The sequence below is a fragment of the Balaenoptera acutorostrata genome, chromosome 10 (assembly GCF_949987535.1).
Source record: "Balaenoptera acutorostrata chromosome 10, mBalAcu1.1, whole genome shotgun sequence".
NCBI classification, from domain to species: domain Eukaryota; kingdom Metazoa; phylum Chordata; class Mammalia; order Artiodactyla; family Balaenopteridae; genus Balaenoptera; species Balaenoptera acutorostrata.
The window spans coordinates 97,013,679-97,033,995 of NC_080073.1; the positions used below are offsets into that span (position 1 = coordinate 97,013,679).

General features: G+C 44.0%; 1 protein-coding gene across 8 annotated transcripts in view; it reads right to left on the bottom strand.

Moving 5' to 3' along the window:
- Positions 1-245: 245 nt before the first annotated feature.
- The window catches only part of SIRT5 (sirtuin 5), a 28,028-nt gene continuing 7,956 nt past the window's right edge, over positions 246-20,317 (bottom strand). For 7 of the 8 annotated variants that reach the window (XM_057555426.1, XM_057555427.1, XM_057555425.1 and 4 more), the window contains exons 2-9: positions 19,988-20,137; positions 17,369-17,502; positions 15,029-15,254; positions 13,429-13,516; positions 12,560-12,613; positions 11,142-11,265; positions 9,291-9,423; positions 246-714 (exon numbers count right to left, since the gene is read on the bottom strand). In XM_057555426.1, the coding sequence (XP_057411409.1) occupies positions 512-714; positions 9,291-9,423; positions 11,142-11,265; positions 12,560-12,613; positions 13,429-13,516; positions 15,029-15,254; positions 17,369-17,502; positions 19,988-20,102 (1,077 nt within the window). In that variant the 5' untranslated portion in view covers positions 20,103-20,137 and the 3' untranslated portion in view covers positions 246-511. The remainder of the gene's footprint in view (positions 715-9,290; positions 9,424-11,141; positions 11,266-12,559; positions 12,614-13,428; positions 13,517-15,028; positions 15,255-17,368; positions 17,503-19,987; positions 20,138-20,317) is intronic. The other variant, XM_057555432.1, reaches the window with a different exon arrangement.

Sequence of the window (20,317 nt, forward strand, 5' to 3'; positions counted from 1 at the left end):
CTCGGAAGGCCAGTGCTAAATTTTAGGCAGCTGTGTTTACCCTTGGAGTCCATATATTTGCATTATTCTTTTTTCTCATCCTGATTTTCTACCTTATTGCTAATTTTCTCTTCATTCCTTGCCTGAATTCTTGTTGTAAGCTATCCCCCTGGAACTGAGGTTAGGCAGCCAAACAAGATAAACATTGACAAAAAGTCCCCAACAAAGATATCTCTTGGGGTAACATGTTTATACAGTCAATTACCTGCTGTAGAAAGGGATTTTATTTTCCACCAAACCTTGCACAAAAATCAGAAATACCAGGGTTTTACCCCTCTACCCAAATAGCAAAAATAATTACTTTTTTTGGACAATCTACTTACAAAGTTGTTTCCTTCCCGGTAACCAACCAAACACATCAGAGGTATCTTATGTTTAGGTTCAAACCAAATAACGCGAATTGACTTGAGAAGTTCTGTGACTTCTCCTTCTAAACACGTTTACTGCTATTTCTTCTAAGTCCCATCACTTATCAGCAGTTTGGATTCCAGAAGATATATTCAGACCTTTCAGTATTCAGCTCACCATCCACAAGACTGTTTCTCCTGTTGGTGGCCTGGTACTTAGATGCGCTGTGATTTCTTCCTTCCTCAGGGCAATTAAGAAACAGTTTCAGTTTCATGAGGCGCAAGGGCTTCAGGAAGCATCGTCCCACACGGCCCCTGGAAATGAAACCTGAAATAGAAGGATGAACACAGTAGAGTTATGAGCAAAATAAACATTATGCTTCAGCAAGTCAACTTTCTTAGTTACAACCAGAGTAAAATTCACATTCTCACAAATGCGGTCGCATGCGTTTTTGTGCCCAGTTCTTTCATCTAGTTTCTGAAAACTCCAAATGCAGACACTTCACTATGGGTTGGCCCCCGTCACCAAGGGAATTTGGGAAAGCAATTGCCTAGAATTTAGGTGCTATAAATAAGGATTTTCTTTTAAGGAAGAAGGGGAGACATGGTTGTATTTTGTGATTGCTTTGCCAGACTCATAACTGACATACTGTAGGTTTTACAAAATCTTACTCACAGGTAATAAGGACAAGAGAAAAAGAACCTCAGGCGCCATGCGGACCATAAGGATTTTAACTGAGTCAACAGGCCTCTCAAGCCGTCCGCTGGAATTCGCGACTAGCCCTGACTTGTAGTCAGAAAGTAGGAAAAAGAGAGAGATGAAGGAAAGAGGAGGGAGAGAAAAGAAGAAAAACCAACGACTTCTGCTTCCTTCAAGGGAAAACATTTAGGACAGGGGGAAAAAAATACCCAACTAATTCTAGTGTATTGTTAATAAGAAAATCAACTGAGCACAATTAAAAATGAAAAAAGCATTTGGTCATATTATTTATTCTTGGTACAACACAAATCATGAATGCCTTAGCCCTTGAATAATCTGTTCTCTGTGCCACGAACAGACATCCCTGACCAAATGGCCTCTCTGATCCTTCTACCACTGGCAGCGTGTGGGACACTGGCCACTAGAAAGCTCCGCCCAGCACAGTCCCTTGAGGACTTTCCGGGAAGCACAGCCAGGCACGGAGAGCCTCAACTTCCACATGTTCTTCCTAGTGCCCCTTTCCACGTTCACCCTCCTCCATGTTTACCAAAGCAAGCTGCACCTCACCTCACCCACCCCAAATCTTACAATGGTGCCTTGTCCCAGAACGTGAAAAGAAAGGGATGTCTGAAATATCGGTGTGGATCTGAGAAAACAAACGGTTTCTAAAGACCGGGTGACACATGCAGGCAGGGCCGTTTCATTCTTTCTTTCAGTAAAATTGAAAGAGGGTCTTATAGATTTGTCAATGAACAGATCTCTAAACGTGATTCAAGATTACTATGGGTATTTCAGCATACAACCTGGAAGGAGGTCCAAAATCTGAGTGGTGATGCCATAATGAAATTCCTTTCACGCCCAGGGTTTACGTGGCCCAGGTTTCTCAGTACTTTCATCTATAAAAAGCAAAAACTGGGACTTCCCTGGTGGCGCAGTGGATAAGACTCCGCACTCCCAATTCATGGGGCCTGGGTTCGATCCCTCATCAGGGAACTAAATCAACATGCATGCTGCAACTAAGGAGCCCACAAGCTGCAACTAAGGAGCCCACGTGCCACAACTAAGGAGCCCACCTGCTGCAACTAAGGCCCACTGCAACCAAATATTTTTTTAAAAAAAGCAAAAACAAAGGATTACCATTGACATTGGACATTGAAAAGGTAAAATTTAGCTCGGCCAGTAAAAACCTGCCCTGCCATCCCTCAGACTGGAATTAGAGACACAGATACAGCCAGCTGCAAAGCTAGTAAGAAACACAATTTTTTCCCCCCAGGACAAGCTGCACAATATCATAACAACTCCCTTCTTTGAGCGACCACTGCTTTGTTACTCACTGAGTAGGAATTCTGTCCTCTAAAATCATACATTACCAGTATGATGGCAGTAAAGCATGAAATATCCTCTGTGTCTGGAGGACCTAAGCCACTTTGCCTCCGAGAAGCAGCCTTACTTCCAACCCAGGTGCAGAGCTCCAGGTAAGGGGTGTCTGGGACCAGGGTTCCACATCTACCTTCAAGGAAACAGGACCTTGCGGCCACTTTGCAGCCAGAGCAGATCTGACCCCTCTCCACACCCACAGCCCTGCTAGTTGCTGAGTCTATCAAAAACTGCTTCATTTAAACTTCACCTAAACTCAACCCTCCTTCCAAATCCTATAATAACTCCATCTTTTCCTTTGTTTGGGGACATGCCCCACGGCTCCTCTGGGGTCTTGCTCACTGCAGTGGGTCAGGAAACCTGATCTTCTCAGAATACAGGTTTGTTTCCTGTGACCACAGGCCAACTGGGCTACAACAACATCAACTCTGTCTCCTTCTAACAATACGTAATACTCAGCCGTGGATACCCGAACTAATTCAAAAAACTCATGCCCCATGCATCTATTAAGAGATGCATTTCCCATAGTTTTACTTTTATGGAATTATTCATCAAAATGTATCATTTGTTGTTTTCAACAACTTAGTACTATAAATTACTGCAGGGATAATTCCATCTATAAGAATTTTTCAATGGAGCAATTTTTAAGTTTTAAAGAAACTGAAAATAGTTAAGTAACTCATATATTTTACAGCAGAATAGGACAGTCAACAAAAGATTTTCAAGCATAAAAATACATTAGTATAAATTTCTACGGTAGAAGTCGGATGGGAATACAAGTTCAAAGAGAAAAAGAAAAACTGTGAAGGTTCTCATTGTTAAAAAGGGCTTGTATATTTATTCTGTAAATGGATGATGTGGGTATCAAGTAGTTGTGACATTTGGATTTGACTGGATACATTTAAATGGCAGTTTACGATAATGGCAGTTTTATTTTTAAATGTCGGTATTTCATTTCCAGTAATTCGGAATCACATCTTTTTCAATGATTTTGATAAATTTTAGATGTCAAGTTTAAAAATGTAAATGGGGTACAAGAACAGAGGTGTTTGAAGACCCCTGTTCTAGCAGCCCGGTGCCTTTCCCCTCATCCCTCCCATTGTAGGATAACCAAGACCACAGTGCTTCGCCCAGAATATGTTCATGCCACTTTTATTGGTTAATGTAATGATCCAATTTAATTAAAAATTTAATTAATGCAAAAATATAGCTATTAAAAGAGGGTTATTTCTAGGAAAATTAGCTGAATGCTTTGGAAAGACATAACAAGTTATTAAAAATAGTTCTGTCAAATTAGAAGTAGGTGGAAAAGATGAGGCGGATTGCTTCACAAGTTTTTTTTTGTATGTTCTTTCTCCACTTAAAAAAAGAAAAAACAGGGAATTCCCTGGTGATCCAGTGGTTAGGACTCTGTGCTTTCACTGCCGAGGGCGTGGGTTCAACCCCTGGTTGGGAACTAAGTTCCTGCAAGCCTCGCAGCATGGCCCCCCAAAACACAAACAAACAGAAAAATATCTAAACCAGGACTTGTATTCCAGTGTTTTCTAAGATTTCCTGATGATAAGAATCACCTAGGTCACTTGTTAAATATACAAATAAACAGCCCTCTTGCCCTGAATATTCTGACTCAGGAAGTCCAGACTGGGGCCTTGGGATCTGATTTTCTTGGTTATCTGTTTTGTTTTATAAAATAAAGGCTGAGGTGATATTTCTCTTCAGGGAAATTTGAGGAACACCGGGAGGATTATGCATATGATTTATGCAAGAAAGGTGAGCTCCAATCAGTGGATTCCTACTCAAAGAAAAGGCCTTTGGCTCTACCAGAAAAAAAAAGGCAAATAAATGCACATTTATGCTTTAAATGAAAATGAAATACTTATGTGTCCTTTTTTTATTATATTCTTGCTTTAAATGACTTTGGTTAACAGACCACAGGGCCCCTTTGCATGGACTAACAGGGCACCTACCCCCTACCCTGATAATCTAGCCTGGGAGAGCACTGGCCTTCCCTATCAAATGTGATCAACTGTAAATTAAAAGAACTAACCTCTTTATACTCTTGAGGAGTAAATACATAAATAAGACAAGCTATAAAACCATCTTCTAGCTAAGAATTCCTGAGACTTCTAAACTCCACCTGCAGTGAGCTTCCTCTGGGCGCACTTCCCCAGCACAGGTCACTTCCTCACCGTACTGACCTCTCTACCTCTCCTGGAGCTCCTCCCTGCTCCTTCCTCTCCAACCATGCTGGCCTCCCTGCTGTCCCTCAAACCTCCCAGGCTTGCTTTCCCCTTGGGGCCTTTGCTCCAGGTGGTCCCGGCATCTGGAAAGCTCTTAGCCCACATATCTCTTTAGCTAACTCCTTCCCCTCCTCAAAGTCTGCTCAGATCTCTTCTCAGTGAAGCTCCCCACAACTGCCCACTGAATCCTGCGACACACCTGCTCCGCCCAACTCTACCTTTGCTTTTCCCAAAGCCTAATCCCCACTTCTCATAGGCCACAGAATTTGCACATTTATTATCCTTATTGTGTACTATTTGCCTCCACCACTAGAATGCCATCTTCACATGGTAGGGTTTGTGTATTGTTTACTAATATATCCTATCCTAAGCACCCAGAGCAGTGCCTAGTACATAGTAGGAACTAAATAAACATTTATGGGCTTTGACTAAATTCCAAAGTTTAGAGAAATGCAAAGATGAGTAACAGGTGGTCACAGGGCGTGGAGGGCCCAGGGTGCTTGGAAAGCCCTGCACACCAGTGTCTCTCGGGAACACAAATCCCATTTCTGCCTCAACAAATGCACGCAGACCCTTACTTGCCAAGGACCTCTGGAATTGAGTAACAGCCAAAACCTTGAAGCCTAAACCTGAAAATGCCCAGTGTAATGGTTTTTCAGAAATCATCTAAGACAACCATCTGGGACAGGGAAAAAAAAAACAAAACTGGAACTAATTAACACCTTGAAAATATTAATACATTTCAGTGGGAGGTAAATTCTACACGACTTAGTCTCTAAATTAGAATTGGGGCAAAGAATCCAAACAACTTGTACAAGGTCGAAGGAGTCTTGTGAGATGCAAGCTTAAAACAGAGGCAGCATTCCCACTACCTATTTAGATAACGAAGAAAATCAGGTTAAAAGGAGATATCATTCCAATTTTCATTTTTCTTATTAACCTAGAGCAGGGGTTGGCAATTTGCTTTCTGTAAAGAGCCAGAGAGTAAATATTTTCATCTTTGCAGACCAGACAGTCTCTGCTGCAACTCCTCACTTCTGTTGTTTAAGTACGAAAGCAGCCACAGGCAATACAGGAACATGTGGCGGTGGCTGGGTTCCAATAAAACTTTATTTACAAAAAACATGGTGGGTGCATTTGGCCTACAGGCAGCAGTTTGCTGACCCCTTGACCTAACTGAAGTTCAGCCAACATCTGTTACACATGAGATGTGAGAAATTTCTGCCTTTGTTGAGCCGCATGTTTAAACAAGCGTCTTAATCACTCTGGGCTTGGTTCCCCATCTGAAAAACTGAGTAGGATGAGAAGATGATCACCCATGTCTCTTCTAAATGTCAGCTTTGATGATGCCTAGATAAAAGCATCGCTGGCTTCACTGGTCAGTTATACTCATCTGGGAAAATTCCCAGACTTAGTGGTACAGAGTCTCGGCTCCCAAAGAAGCCCACAAGCATCTGTTCTCGTGGTTCTTGCGGTCGGTGCTGTCCAAATCCGATCAAAGTCTCTGACTAGCAAGTAGCCTGTTTGTCTAAACAGAGACACGGCAGGTTTTCAGGATGTGAAGCTGAAGAATTCTGGTTGAAGAAGAGTAGCAGCTGAAGCAGGTCTGCGGCTTTAGGAGGCCCAACTTATGAAGTGATATCATTAGTACATGCCAAGAATCTCTTCTTAACTTGCACGGAAAACCACCAAGTTCCATTTCCTTTCACGTGAAGACTAACACGATGGATGCCCAGTCCTCGCTGGTCAGTCCTGAGCGTGAAAGGCAGAGGCCGACTCTTATCTTGGGTTGTGGAAACACTCGAGTTTTATTTTCTTCTTTTTCCCTATCTGCATTTTACTTTTCTACAGTGATGTGTACTTTTCTGTACGGTTATTAGAGATGAGCTGGAGATCAAATGACTGAAAATAAGCCACATTAGAAGAAAAATAGAATTTGGGGATGAACCGCATTTCCTGCTTCAGAAAATTTACCCTGTCCCCACCTGGGAGCGTTCTGATGCTCTTTCAAGCAGACAAGAGGCTTGGGTTACCTGGCTGCGGTTACTTTTAATGATGCTAAGTAGCCCAGGTGCTACACGTAAGTGCCACAATGTACCAATATTTTAGTGGATAAGTTAGAAGACAATAACTTTTTTAATAGAACAACTTTATTGAGATATAATTCACATATAATCCACTCATTTAAAAGGTATAATTTAACAGGTTTTTTTGTATATTCACAGAACTGTACAACCATCACCACAAGCAACTTTAGAACATTTTCATCATCCCAAAGTAAACCTGTACCCATTAGCAGTTAGTTACTCCCCATTCCTCCCTACCCCAACCCTAGACAACCACTAATCTACCTTCCGTCTCTGTTGATTTGCCTATTCCGGGTATTTCGTACAAAACAGAATCATACAATATTTGATCTTGTGTGCCTGGCTTCTTTCCCTAAATATAATGTTTTCAAGCGTCATCCATGTTGTAGCATGTATCAGTACTTCATTCTTTTTGTGGCTGAATAACGTTCCATTGTATAGATAACAAGTTTTGTTTATCCATTCAACAGTTAAAGGACATGTGGGTTGTTTCCATTTTTTATTATGATCAATGCTACTATAAACATTCATGTACACATTTTTGTGTAGACATGTATTTTCATTTCTCTTGACTACACACCTAGGGGTAGAATTGCTGGGTTATATGTTAACTGTGTATGTAATCTTTTGAGGAACCACCATACTGTTTTCCAAAGCAGCTGAATCATTTTACATTCCCACCAGCGGTGTATGAGGGGTCCAGTTTCTTCACCAACACTTGTGATTCTCCATTTTTAAAATTATAGCCATGCTAGTGGTTAAGTGGTATCTGGTTGTGGTTTTAGTTTGCATTTCCCTAATGATTAATGATGCTCAGCATCTTTCCAATGTGCTTATTGACCATGTATATATATATATTTGGAGAAGTGTCTATTCAGATCTTTGGCCCACTTTTTAATTGGGTTATTTGTCTTTTCATTGTTGAGTTGTGAGAGTTCTTTATATATTCTGGATACCAGTTCCTTTAAAATGTTAGACTTGCCAATACTTTCTCCCATTCTGTGGATTGCCTTTTTCATTTTAGTGGTGGTGTCCATTGAAGCACAGAAGCTTTAACTTTGATGAAGTTCAATTTATCCATTTTTCTTATGCTACTTGTGCTTTTGATGTCATATCAAGGAGGCTTTGACTAACCTAAGGTCGCAAAGATTTACTCCTATATTTTCTTTTAAGAAATTTATAGTTTTAGCTCTTGCATTTAGGTCTGTGATCCACTTTTGTTTATGGTGTAATTAAGGGGTCCAATTTCATTCTTTTGCAGGTGGCTATCCAGCTGTTCCAGCGCCATTTGTTAAGAAGATTATTCTTTCCCTTACTGATTTGTTTTCACACCCTTTTCAAAAATCAGTTGACTATAAACATGAGGTTTATTTTCTGGACTCTCTTCAGCTGTGTCCTTCCATATACTTAGGTCTTCTGTATTTCTTCCAGCAGCATTCTGTCATTTTCAGAGTATAAGTTTCACATAGAAGGCAATGTTTTAAAAGGTACCTTCCTAGTTCCCACCACTTATACACAAATGAAGAACTATGGTCTAAGCACATAGGCTGTAGCTGGTTAAAAAGACCTGGAGAAGTCTAGGAAGAAAGCCAGCTCACTCACCTGAAGAGGATTATATTTAAGTGCTTCCACACTGTCTGGGACACAATTTTATCCCAATGAAAAAGAGCATTGGTTCTCATCCTGGCTGCACATTAGAATCACCTAGAAAGCTTATATAAGTCATGGGGCTCAGGCTACACCTCACACCAATTACACCAGAATCTCCTGAGTCATCATCAGATTTTTAAAACCTGAGGTAAAAACCACTGACTAAAGTCATGACAAGAAGCTTCAGTGACGTTTTCTTTTATTTATTCATATTTATTTATTAGTTTATAGCCTACCTTATTCTGGAAAGGAATTAAACAGACTGACAAGAATATATAAACTACATTAAAAATGAAGAGAGAAAAGCAGGGATTGAAAAAAAGCAAAACAAAGGTGAAGACATAAAATGGAACCTAGAATGAGACTACAAATGAATACTGCGATAATCTACACTTTCCACACAAATTTGGGAAACAGTATCAGTATGATAATATGGCCACAAGTACAAATATTCTTGACAGTAAGACCAAAGAGGAATTTTCCCAGGGGGCCCCACGGTGAGAACAGTGCATGATGGAGTTCTGCATGGGTATCTCCTGGGCTTACGTGCTGAGTCTTCAGCTGACCTACCTCTAAACGCCATTACTAAATCTAGCTTAAAAATACAAATAAAAGTAAAGTCTAAAGAATCAAGGAAGAACTTTCAAAATGTGAAAAACAAAAGCCCTATGGCAAACTTCCTGTAAAAAGACACAGCTACCTTCATCTAGGTTTGATACTTTGTTTTCTTCCATCAAAGCAACTATAGGCCAAATAAGAAAACACAAACTCCGTGTTTTTAAATTAGAATAGTAAGTAAAATCTGCTTGGATGACCACGTCCAAACCTGCTCAACAGCGTGCATTCCCACCTTGGTAGTCCCGGTACCTGAATCTGTTCGCTGCTGGGGTGACTTCCATGTTAAATTCAGCCACCGGTACCCCCCGGGCAGACACCTGGGGGGCAAACATGGCGGCGGGGTAGACCACTGAGGAAGTTCCCACCTACAGAGCAAACAAACGGAAACGGACAAATGACCACACTATGGAGAAGAAACAGCTTTTCAGAAAACCTATCAGAAACTTGGGCCAGTTTGTGGTGGCAGGTGTGAGGACAGCTAAGCTGGATGGGATGAATGGAGAGCGTCTGAGGGACAAACAGGGAGGCAGGAGGCACCCCTCTGGCTGATCCCTAGAATTCGGGAAGGACACGCGCTACGAAGAGAAGAGCTGCGCACGTGGAGAGAATGGCAAAGAAATGACTCGATCGTCACCCAAAGGGGGTTAGTTTTAGTTTTGCTTCTGCTCTTTGAAGAGGTGCAAATAATCCATGTTCCTTTTAAGTTAGAAAATTCAAAGAGAAAACACATACATGTCATTCCTAACCCTACTTCTACCAAGATTATCACTGTTCACATTTTGATGTATATTCTTTCAGGTTTTTCTCTACGTATATATATTTATAAACATTCTTTACAAGAGTAGGGAGACCAGACCAAGTTTTATGAGCCAGCTTTCCTTGCTTAACCGTCTATCAAGCACATTGATACCAGATTCAACAGTGGGATGCGCTCAAGAAACACCAGCTGAATGAACACGCACCCACGAGAGGCCGCTTCTGCTTTTAGAGACGTGTTAGGAGAATCTGAAATGTGCATGCCCTTTGTCCCATTAATTCCACTTCTAGGAAATCTGCCCTCAGGAAATAACTTGAAGAGCATGCTAAGAGTTACATCTAAGGACGTTCATCACAGCACTGTTTAAAATATCAAAATCTGAAACAGCCTAAGTGTCCAACAGTGGAGGATTGGTTAACTATGTCCTTTTATATCCATACAACAGAACACCATGCAGCCAGTTAAAAGATGATGTGGATTTGGACGTACTGACATGAAATAGGCTAAGTGAACTGCTATGTGAATAAAGCAGCTTCCAAGCAGAACACATAGTATGAACCCACTTTTGAATTTGAATATGTCTACATCTGTATAAGAAAAGGTCTAGACCAGGGTGGGTAAACTTTGTGTAAAGGGCCAGACAGTAAATTTTTTAGGCTTTGCAGGCCATGCAGTCTCTGTCACAAATACTCAACTCTGCTATTATAGTGTGACAGCAGCCATAGGCAGTACACAGAAGAAAGGGTATGGCTATGCTCCAGTACAACTTTGTTCACAAGATAATGTACATTATCATAGTTTGCTCCCCTCTGGTCTAGAAGAGATTACACCAAAATGCTAACAGTGACTATTTTTGGATGGTGGAATTACTGGTGATCTCTAATTTCTTCTTTATAATTTTATACTTTTTTGTATTTTCTCAAATTTAGTAACGAGCATGTGTTACTTTCAAAATCAGAACCAATAACATGCTCTTTTCATTATTTCTCTTCCAGGGGGGAAAGGCTTTGAGAAGCCCAAGACATGGTCTTCCATAGTTTCATATTTTGAGATCGTATCTTATTCACTGTTTCTTAGTTTTTCTGTAGGGCATCCCCAGACTCTCAACACACCCTTAAGAAAAGGAAGGAAGGAGGGAGGAGGGGGAGAGAGGGAGAAGGGGGGGAAGAGGGAGGAGGGAAAAGGGGGGGAGGGAGGGAGAAGGGGGGGAAGAGGGAGGAAGGAAAGGAGGGGGAGGGAGGGGGTAAGCAACACCCACCCCCACCCCCACCCCCCCCCGTCTGGTGTTTCAGAGCACCCCGAGGATCAGGGAAGGGCATGACCTACCACTAGACACAAGTCACAGAGGGCCAGCTCCCTGTCAACCTCCTCCAGGATGGCAGGGTCCAGGTTTTCTCCAAACCACACCACGTGAGGTCGCAGCAGGCCCCCGCATGCTGCCTCTTCACACCTGGAAGAGTGTCATCCTTAAGCCAACCCCGAGACCTGCTCTCAGGAAGACCTGCCCAAGTGCATCAGGGGACAGCCAGGAGCTGCACCAGGTCCCGTCTGTCCGGGTGGGTCACTCTGAGCCTTCCTAGCCCCCATCCCTTCCCTCCAGCCCACATGAGCTTGCCCTGAAGGTGTAGTTTTACCTGCCCTTATAAAGTTTCTATTTTGTCTGGATGCACTGGGTTGACGTGCTGGTGAATGCGTTTCAGCCAGCCTCGATGTTCTCTTTCTAAACAGCTGTCTCTTTCCCAGTTGCTTCCTCACAGTCATGGGCACGGTCGTGCTTACGGTCAGCCAGGCCCAGGAGGAATGTACTGGGCTGAGGTTTGCCTCTAACATGTCAACGGCTTGCTAATTTCATCAGTGACCTCCTTCTTCCTTCTCTCAGATTCACCTCTCTCTTGCCCTGTGTCTCTACCAAGTTCTCCAGTGTCAATTCCTAAAAATCTCTCATCTTTCACTCACTACTACCCCAGGTCATCTTATAATTACCTTCTAAAATAATCTCCCCCAAACACCATTTTCATCATATTAACCTCCTACTCAAGATTCTTTTAGATCAAAACTTTCAGATCAAAACTTCGGAATTTAGTAATGAAAACTTATTCTTTTAGAGCGAAACTTTGAACTTAGTAATGGAAACCCTTATTAAGAAAAATGAAAAAGGTTAAGTCAACCAGGGAAATACTAACATAATCGCTTTTTAGAGAGTAACAATGTGCTTTCACATATTCAGTGCTCTGATTAGTCCTGCAGTAAACGAAACATACTTTAACTTCGTTCAATCTAGTGTTTCCATATTTATTTGAGCACATGACATCTTTTTTTCAAGTAATGCCTATAACATCACATGGATCTAGTGCTCTAAGAAACACTTTTGGAAGCGCTATTTTAATGTCTAGTTTTGAAAAACTGACATAAGAGTTTTTGTTGTTGTTAATCTACAAAAATTCTATTTGGTCCTATAACTTCACCTTTGCAAGACCTCTTTCTGCCTCCATAACCCTGGATTAATAACTCTGATGATGAGAAGGAGGATGGAGAGGATAGCCGCTGAGGCTTATTGACCAGTTACTTCTGGGATGCCAGCCGCTATGCTTCATATACACTGACTGGTAAGCGTCTACAACATAACAGCTGCTGAAACTTTCCAGACCTGAAATGATCCCGCCATAACACAGAGGATTTTGACTCCTAATTTTCTTTTTTTTGCAATCTGGAACACCAAATACAGATCAAAGATTTTTACCCACCGGGGAAGTTTCTCCACTGGGATTCTGGCATCTTGAGTTTCAGGTTCTGGAGCCCTGAAGTAAATAATATCAGAAAAGAAAGAACGTCACTGGTGTAATCGAAGAACAATGAAATAAGATAACCCAATAAGACTGTCTCTTTGCCTGGCAGTATATGGTACAAAACTCCTAATGAATACACACTGACTTAGAAGGGTAACAGGAGGATGGATACCAAACAATTGATTACCACTGGTTCTACCCCAGGAGAGGGAATTTGTATGTGGGGGGCGGGTGGAGTAGCTGTTGTGCTAAGGAGAGTTTCATGATTTGCACGGTATATGTCATCCTAGTTGGAATCATCTGCAATGACATTATGTTAATAAGTTATGTGTATAATTTATACTGATTTAAAATGGCCAGGTAGAATTTTTCTCAATATTCTGAGTCTACTCTTTAATTTTTTGCCCTAATTATAATAATAATAAATGTTCATCATAGAAATGTTGGAAAATTCAGAAAGATATAAAGAAGAAATCAAAATTGCCCATAATCCTACCACTCCTGTTAATATTTTGTTGTATTTTCTTCTGGACTTTTATCTATATACAGATACATCAACATAGTGTGTTTGTGTGTGTGTTTGTGTGTGTGTGTGTGTGTGTGTTTAAATACAAAACCGGGATCATACTGTATAGTTAGATTCTGTTGTTTTCACTTAACATTGTAAATTGTGAGCAAAATACTTCTTTTATCATATAGCTGTACTGTATCCAGTTTTATTTCTCATAAATATCCATGGGAATCTTAGATGAATGTTCAATTTCTTCGCATTTATATTCAACTTAGACAAAACGACATACGTCTATTCTGTAGTGCAGTATAATTACCCTTTTCCTGATAAAGCTGGACAAATTGGACTCTTGTAATTCTCAGCCACAACTCCACAAGAGGTACATCGAGTTTTAAATAAGCTACCTGAAAAACAAAAGTTAAACAAGACTGGAATTTAGTATAATCAGGAGCAATTGTCTCCACGTCTAAAAGGGCATGAACTAATTTAGTTTTTATACATCGTTTTAACAAATGGGCCTACGCCAGGTATCACAGGAAACATAAAGGCATGCAGTACTATTGAACAAGCCAGAACATGTGCCCTCCTGGACTGCATAATCTGTAGGAGAGAGAGGCAGATGAAATAACTTACCGCATGACTGAGGAGCTCTCTGATTACCCTGATGTTCAGGTGGAACTGAAGTAGTCAAGTGGGTAGAAGAAGCCAATCTAAACCTAAGGGCAGGATTCACTAAGTATATGACTGATAAAGGCTCAGTAGCTTGGGATGTGTTTTACAGAATCTTAATTTTGACTTAATAAAGCTTGAATCTTTTCTACAAAAGCAGCTCAATAAATAATCGACTAACAAACGAAGAAAATAACTGTTAAAACTAGCAATGACTTATTGACCTTAACCAATAAAAGGTCATCTCCATTCACTAACCAGTCACCCCATGCCCAGTCTGAGCACGTCACACTGCAGTGGACACACACTGTTCCATTCTGTCCAGGATCCCTTCTTTGGAGAGCCACCTCTCCTCTATCCCACGCCAAGCTGACGGAGCTGTCAGTCACATCCCCAGATACAAGCTAGGGCACGAGTTCCAGACTGGTCCAATCGTAGCAGCCTATCCTTCTAGCAGTAGTGTTTGGTCAAAAGGGAGGTATGGGATCCAAGCAAGGCCATCCAGAGACTTATTTTCTGAGGAGACAGTTAAACTAGAGGGAGCCTGGAGCCCCACTGGGTCACTGCTTCTGGAAATTCCACAATTTGAAATGCGTTTCTTGGGATTGAACTTTTGTAGACTATTAAATGCCCTTGGGAAGAAATTCCTGCATACCCATTTATGCTCTTGTATGAATGAATTGATTAGATTTTCGGTGAGAGCAAAAAGGGGAGAGGATTAAGAAGAGGGAAGAGGATTAAGAAGAGGGAAGAGAAGGGTGTCATTAAGCGCAGAGAAGGGAAGCCAGAGGGACCCGAGACAAGCTCCACGGTGTCACAGACCTGGTGGGCTCGCTGCAGCGAAGGTCACTGAGCTGGCAGCTCCCTAAAGGCTCGAGGGCTGAGCAGAAGCACAGCCTCAGCGGACAGGGCCGATCGGGGACACAGGGAGAGTAAATGGTTCCCCCAGGGATGCCAGGCCTTTCCAGGGCTGAATCCTGCTAAAGCCACAGCTGTTCAATGGCCCAAACCTCCTGCTTCCCTCAGCCCAGCCTGGGGGGCTGTCTGGGAACATAAGGCCCCTCAACAGGACACCCAGGGAGGGGAGAGCACATAGCGGAGCAGAGCAGGCTTCTCCAGGCAGGGTGGTCTGCATTCCAGACACCTGGGGTCTTGTTAAGAGGCAGCGGGCCCAGCTGGGACATGGCAGCACCTGTGTTTTCAGGTCTGGTTCCCCCCTCCCGTGCGGAAGACCGAGAGTCCCTCACCATGGATTTCCAGAAGGTTCTTGGTGCCAGCCTTGTGGTGCAGCTCATCGATGTTCTGCGTGATGACCGCGACCCGTCGGCCCTGCCTGCCCAGCCGGGCCTCACACTCAGCGATGGCCAGGTGCCCGGCGTTGGGCTCCTTGCTCTGCACCACCTCCCGCCGGTAGTGGTAGAACTCCCACACCTGGGATGGGTTTCGGGCAAAGGCCTGAGGGGTGGCCAGGTCCTGGGGGGCAGAAAGGAGGCAGGGGTCGGGGAGGGAAAGAAGCTCTGATGCTCCAGAAGCTGGGTGGTGGGGCTGCTGCAGCCGGGGGGACATTCCCAGGCCCCCTTTGTTCTAAGCAGAGAGGCAGCTTTGGGAGGTGCCCGCAGGAACACGTCTGTGTAGGTGCATGTGGCGTGGCAGCCGCAGGGCGGGGCCTGGGGCTCACGAGAGACCTTGGAGAAATCGGTTTAACTTCCCCAGGGATGAGGCAGGGAGACTGCAACCTGTCTCATCTTCCACTCAAGTTAAGTTACGAACGTGAAGTCGAGTAACAGGCGGGAAGGTAATTTAGTCTGGAATCCACTTTTTCATGGAGCTCCACATTACAGGATACCAAGCTCATTTAATCCAGGAAGAAAAGTAAAATGCAAAATGCCCAACTGAGGTATAATGGCCATAGTTGAAAAACTCGGTTTTTATAACTATAATGATAGGTACACACACACACACAAACTACACATATAAAAAATAGTATATACATTATAGTAACAGGATATATATAAAATACATATTTTTTAAAGTACGATTCCTCTTCTAGGAGAGGCAAGTCTCATCGACGGTGGAAGAGCAGTGTGGTCGGTAGCTGTCTGGGGCTGGAAGCTCGGGGGAGGGGAACCGTTGGCAATGACGGAAATGTTCCATAAATTGATTGAGGCGGGGTTGGGACTATGCATTTTATTTTACTCTAAAGGTCACCCTTCAACCTGGTGGTAAAGTCAGCCTGCGTCTGGGGAGTGGACCATCTGTGCCATGGATCACCCACATCAACCCTGTACTTCCTTCCTTCCCGTCCCCACTTAGACCTCCGGGGGCCCGAAGCGGTCACAGGCAGCGCATGAAGCTGCAGCCCTGGAACACAGGTGGGGTCAAACAGTCGACTGACTTCTTTGGGTCCCCCCAAACCCTGAGCTGCTCTGACACCACTGACCGCCCCTCTGGAAGCTCCTCCTGATGCCCTCTGAGCACCCCCGCCTGCCCCTACCCCGCCCCGCTTCTCAGATCCAGGGACTGCTGTCCGCAGCTCCTCCTTCTTGTGGGACCCTAAGGGCCCTCTGCTCTTCTTCCTCCCCTCCCTCACCTTTAAGGTGATGATCCCCAGACTCGCCCGGAGGGCAGCAGAGAGGTGACAAGACATCCTAAACATCTGCCAGCCTGAGACATTTAATAGGGAAGGAAGGGCAGATTCATTAACCCTTCACTCGATAAGAAATTACCTATGAAATCTGGAAGTCATGTGTTGAAGTAATTATTCACGATTGCCTTCTTTCGACCAACAGAAATCTATTAAGCATCTACATGTGCCAGAGTTCTGGGAGCTGGGGATAGAGCGATGAAGAAAACAGGCACATTTCCCTGCCCTCCAAAACCAGGGATTTCCTGGGCCAGGGGGAGGGGAGGAGACTGCCTACAGGGGCCTTGAGGGAATATTCTGGGGCACAGAAACGTTCCACACAGTGATCCTGGTGGCGGCTGCACCAGTGTGTACATTTATTAAAACTCACTGAATTGTACACTTGAAATTGGCGAGTTTTATTGCATGTATTGGGTTGGCCAAAAAGTTTGTATGGGTTTTTCCCAATATATTATACCTCAATAAAAACTGAATTAAAAAAACTGCATGCCCCCCAGAGAACTTACATCCTAATGACCTTCATATAAAGTTCTGAGCATCAAGGCCTAAGCCTTTAACAATTCAACACTGTTTTTCACATCAAAAGTTCAGAGAAACTTTTAAAAAACGTGTAATTCTTTAATTTCAACATCTATAGAAAAGTAATGAATTACGCTAACCGAAGTTTTCTGGTTCCACTTTAGTTACTGGAAGAAATCCAATTGTTATCTGAATAAGTGCAATCAATACATGCCTAGAAAGGAAGGAAAGAGGCTGCTTTGCTTAAATCTGAGATCTTAATCATACGGACTGTGTGTCGATGCCAAAACAAACGGGACAAAAGGGTCATGGTAAATTTCAAAACTTTCCTCTCTGGGTTTCAGGAGTAGGTATAGGTTCCGAGTCAGACACTATGATGGCTTCAGGCAGAAGAGCCTCTCGGTGCTCTGGAGACAGGACTAACCTGAGCCTTCCATTTTCTCCAGTAACCTCCCGCTCCTCTGAAAGTCGGCACCCCACTCTCAGCACTGACGCCAGCCCCTGAAATGATGACGATGTGCTTGGCTTTTGCAAAACACTTCCGGAAGTCAGCCATACCTAAAGAGAGAATAAAATCTTGGTCAATTTCAGTGTACCATTTGGACATTTACATCCCAAATCAACTGCCTGTATTTTGAAACTTGACCTTGCGTGAAATTATACTTTAAGATAAGCAAATAAAAATCATTCTCGTACCACGAGGACGCCCCCGTGCACCTGATGTGTGAGTGTACAACGTCTTAAGAAAGAGATAGGGGCTTGGGGCTCACAGCACTGGCCCTGCATCCCACCCCATCTCCCGCAAGCGAGATCTTATGTGAATGACTGACCCTCTGCCATCCTGGGTTTCCTTGGCTGTTTGACGTGCACAATAGTGCCTTCCCTAAAGGGGGGCTACTATGAGGATTAAGAACCGCTAATGGACGGGGATGAATCTTCCTTCTTAAAAGTAAAAACAAGCTTGTGTGTGTGTGAGGGCTGACCTCAGGCCCGCTGCACCCCAAAGCATTCCCTTCCTTTCCAAATTCACTTCCCTTTGAGGATCTTGCTAATTCCAGCTTCTCTCGGCATCACTACCGGGGTGAGGGTGAGGGCCCCTCCTCTGTGAATAGATGCTCTGTCCCAATCTGCACCCATGACCTTCTCCTTTACGGCTCGAGTAAGAGTTGGTCTTTACAACAAGACGTCCCCAGAGACTTGGGGTAACAGAAGGGAACTGAACGCAGAGAATAACACGACCGCGGGGGGTCGTGGTCACAGCCTATGGCTTGCCCTCCAGGATCCAAGGCCCAATCCTGCACCTCCGGGCACCCTCCCGCCTGATCTCAGACCAACGGGGGCAGCAGCACCGCTTCCGTGAGGCGCACTGCGCCCAGGCGCTGCACCAAGCACTTGATGGGCATCACAAGGCAGACTCTGGTCCCGAAACGAGCATCATCATCCCAGGATAAGGACGAGGAGCCAGACTTGGAACTGCCGTTGTTTCTCCAGGTGGCAGAGATTAGGCTGAGAGCAACACCCTCTCTCCCAGGCGCTGCGGCTCTGCAGCCCTCGTGCCTGGGGTGAGGAAATGCCATGGCCCCAGCAGGCCAGGCCTAAGCAGTGCAGCAGAGCCGAGCATGCGCTGTGGGGGAAGAGACTTCCTCCAGTGCCCCTACCCGGAGAAGCGAGTGTGGACCAGCATGGCCTGCGGCTGGCCGGGGCCACCAGGGCAGGGTCTGCCGGGCACGGGTATCTTCTGGGAGTGGCCAGTCTGTGCTGAACCTTCAGTGGAAGCAGGTTCCTTGGCTGATGGAGCAAGCTCTCTGGTCTCCCCCGGGAGGAATGGCAGCCGAGGCTAATCAACCCTTGGACGGATCGAGTGCCCCTGAGACATGGAACCGGCGATGGAGGAAGGGAAGGAAGACAGTGGGATGGGGGCTCACAGACAACGAAGTGAACGTTCAAGGGAAGGTGACGTCATTGTGTACCCCAAGCTGGTGACGTGGATTGTACCAGTTTCTCATGCTTGATGGCTCCTCCAGGCAGGGCAGGGCCCTCCTCACCCTTGTAAGCTCAGAGCTGCCTCTATGGCTAGCCCAGGACAGAGAATCTCAAAAGAGGCTCCAAATCTCTCCTCCCCTTCCCTTCCTCTCTGACGACTGGTAAGAATAAACAAAGAATAAAAGCAGAGCCTCAGAAACAAAAGATGCAGAGGCTCTCCCTCTCCCGCTTGGCCCTGGAGCTCTGGGACCACGCTTCCAGCAGCATAAGCTCAAAGGAATAAAGACGGTCTAGGCACACTGTTCCCTCGGGTGTAACCAGCCCAGCGACCTGCCAACCACACTAGCGCTCTGCTGGAATTCGCCTCCCTTTCAGAGATAGACCAGTGTGAAAAACAGGGCCCACTAAAGCTGTCCAATCAGGAAGAATTCGGAAAAAGAAACCCAGTCTGGGTGGGTTAGAGGTTGTAATCTGATCTAATCTCCTGAAAGAACAAGATGCTTAATAAGAAAATACATCAGTACTTTTCTAGGAACTATTTACATGACTCCTGGATTCAAAACCTACAAACATCCGTAAGGACCTAAAGTTCACCCATAGAACTTTCCCCTAAAAGTCTTTTCTATCTCAAATGTAAACTCTGTCATCCTACTGATGAATAGATTCCTAGGTCAGAGTTGACTTGCAGGTTTTTGTCAGGTAGAGATACAAATCATTTGTCTAGTAGAAAATTTAACCCCATAGTACCCCATAGGACGATCACTAGCTTTCTTGCCCTGCCGAGAGGTGAGGGGTTTAAAATACAAATCATGTGTGAAAAGCTTAAATGCAAACATTCTGAAGAAGCAACAGAATGTCTTAAATGGACTTAACTTGGCTATTGAGAGATAATTCTGACCCTGTCCTAGAAAGGGCTTCCCTAAGGACAACAGGACAGAGTGACTTTCTCCAGCATCCTGCCCCGTACCCACTTCAATACAGACATTCCCCCTCACAGGGCAGGAACATTCAGGTATTTCAAATTCCACTGGAGATGAGATGGCGGGCTACGAAGACCTACTTGAACTTGGACGAGCCATTGTTAGGCAAATCTTGGTTTGCACAGAGGCTGGAGGCTTCAATCCACAATACAGCTGGGAAAGTAAACGGCTTGGGACAATCCGGAGAGGTGGCATCAGGTTCTGTGTGTCACACTAATTATTGAGATGAGCTTTAGAAAAATTACAAAACAAAGAGAAACAATCAGAAAATACTGGTATTTCTGCAAATATATACATACACACATACATATATATGCAAAAGAATGCCCTTAACAAAAATCCTCCATAGCAATTTTCATGGCGTTCATCCTCTAAACCAGCTGTTTTCATTGTGTGTTCTAAAGCGCTCC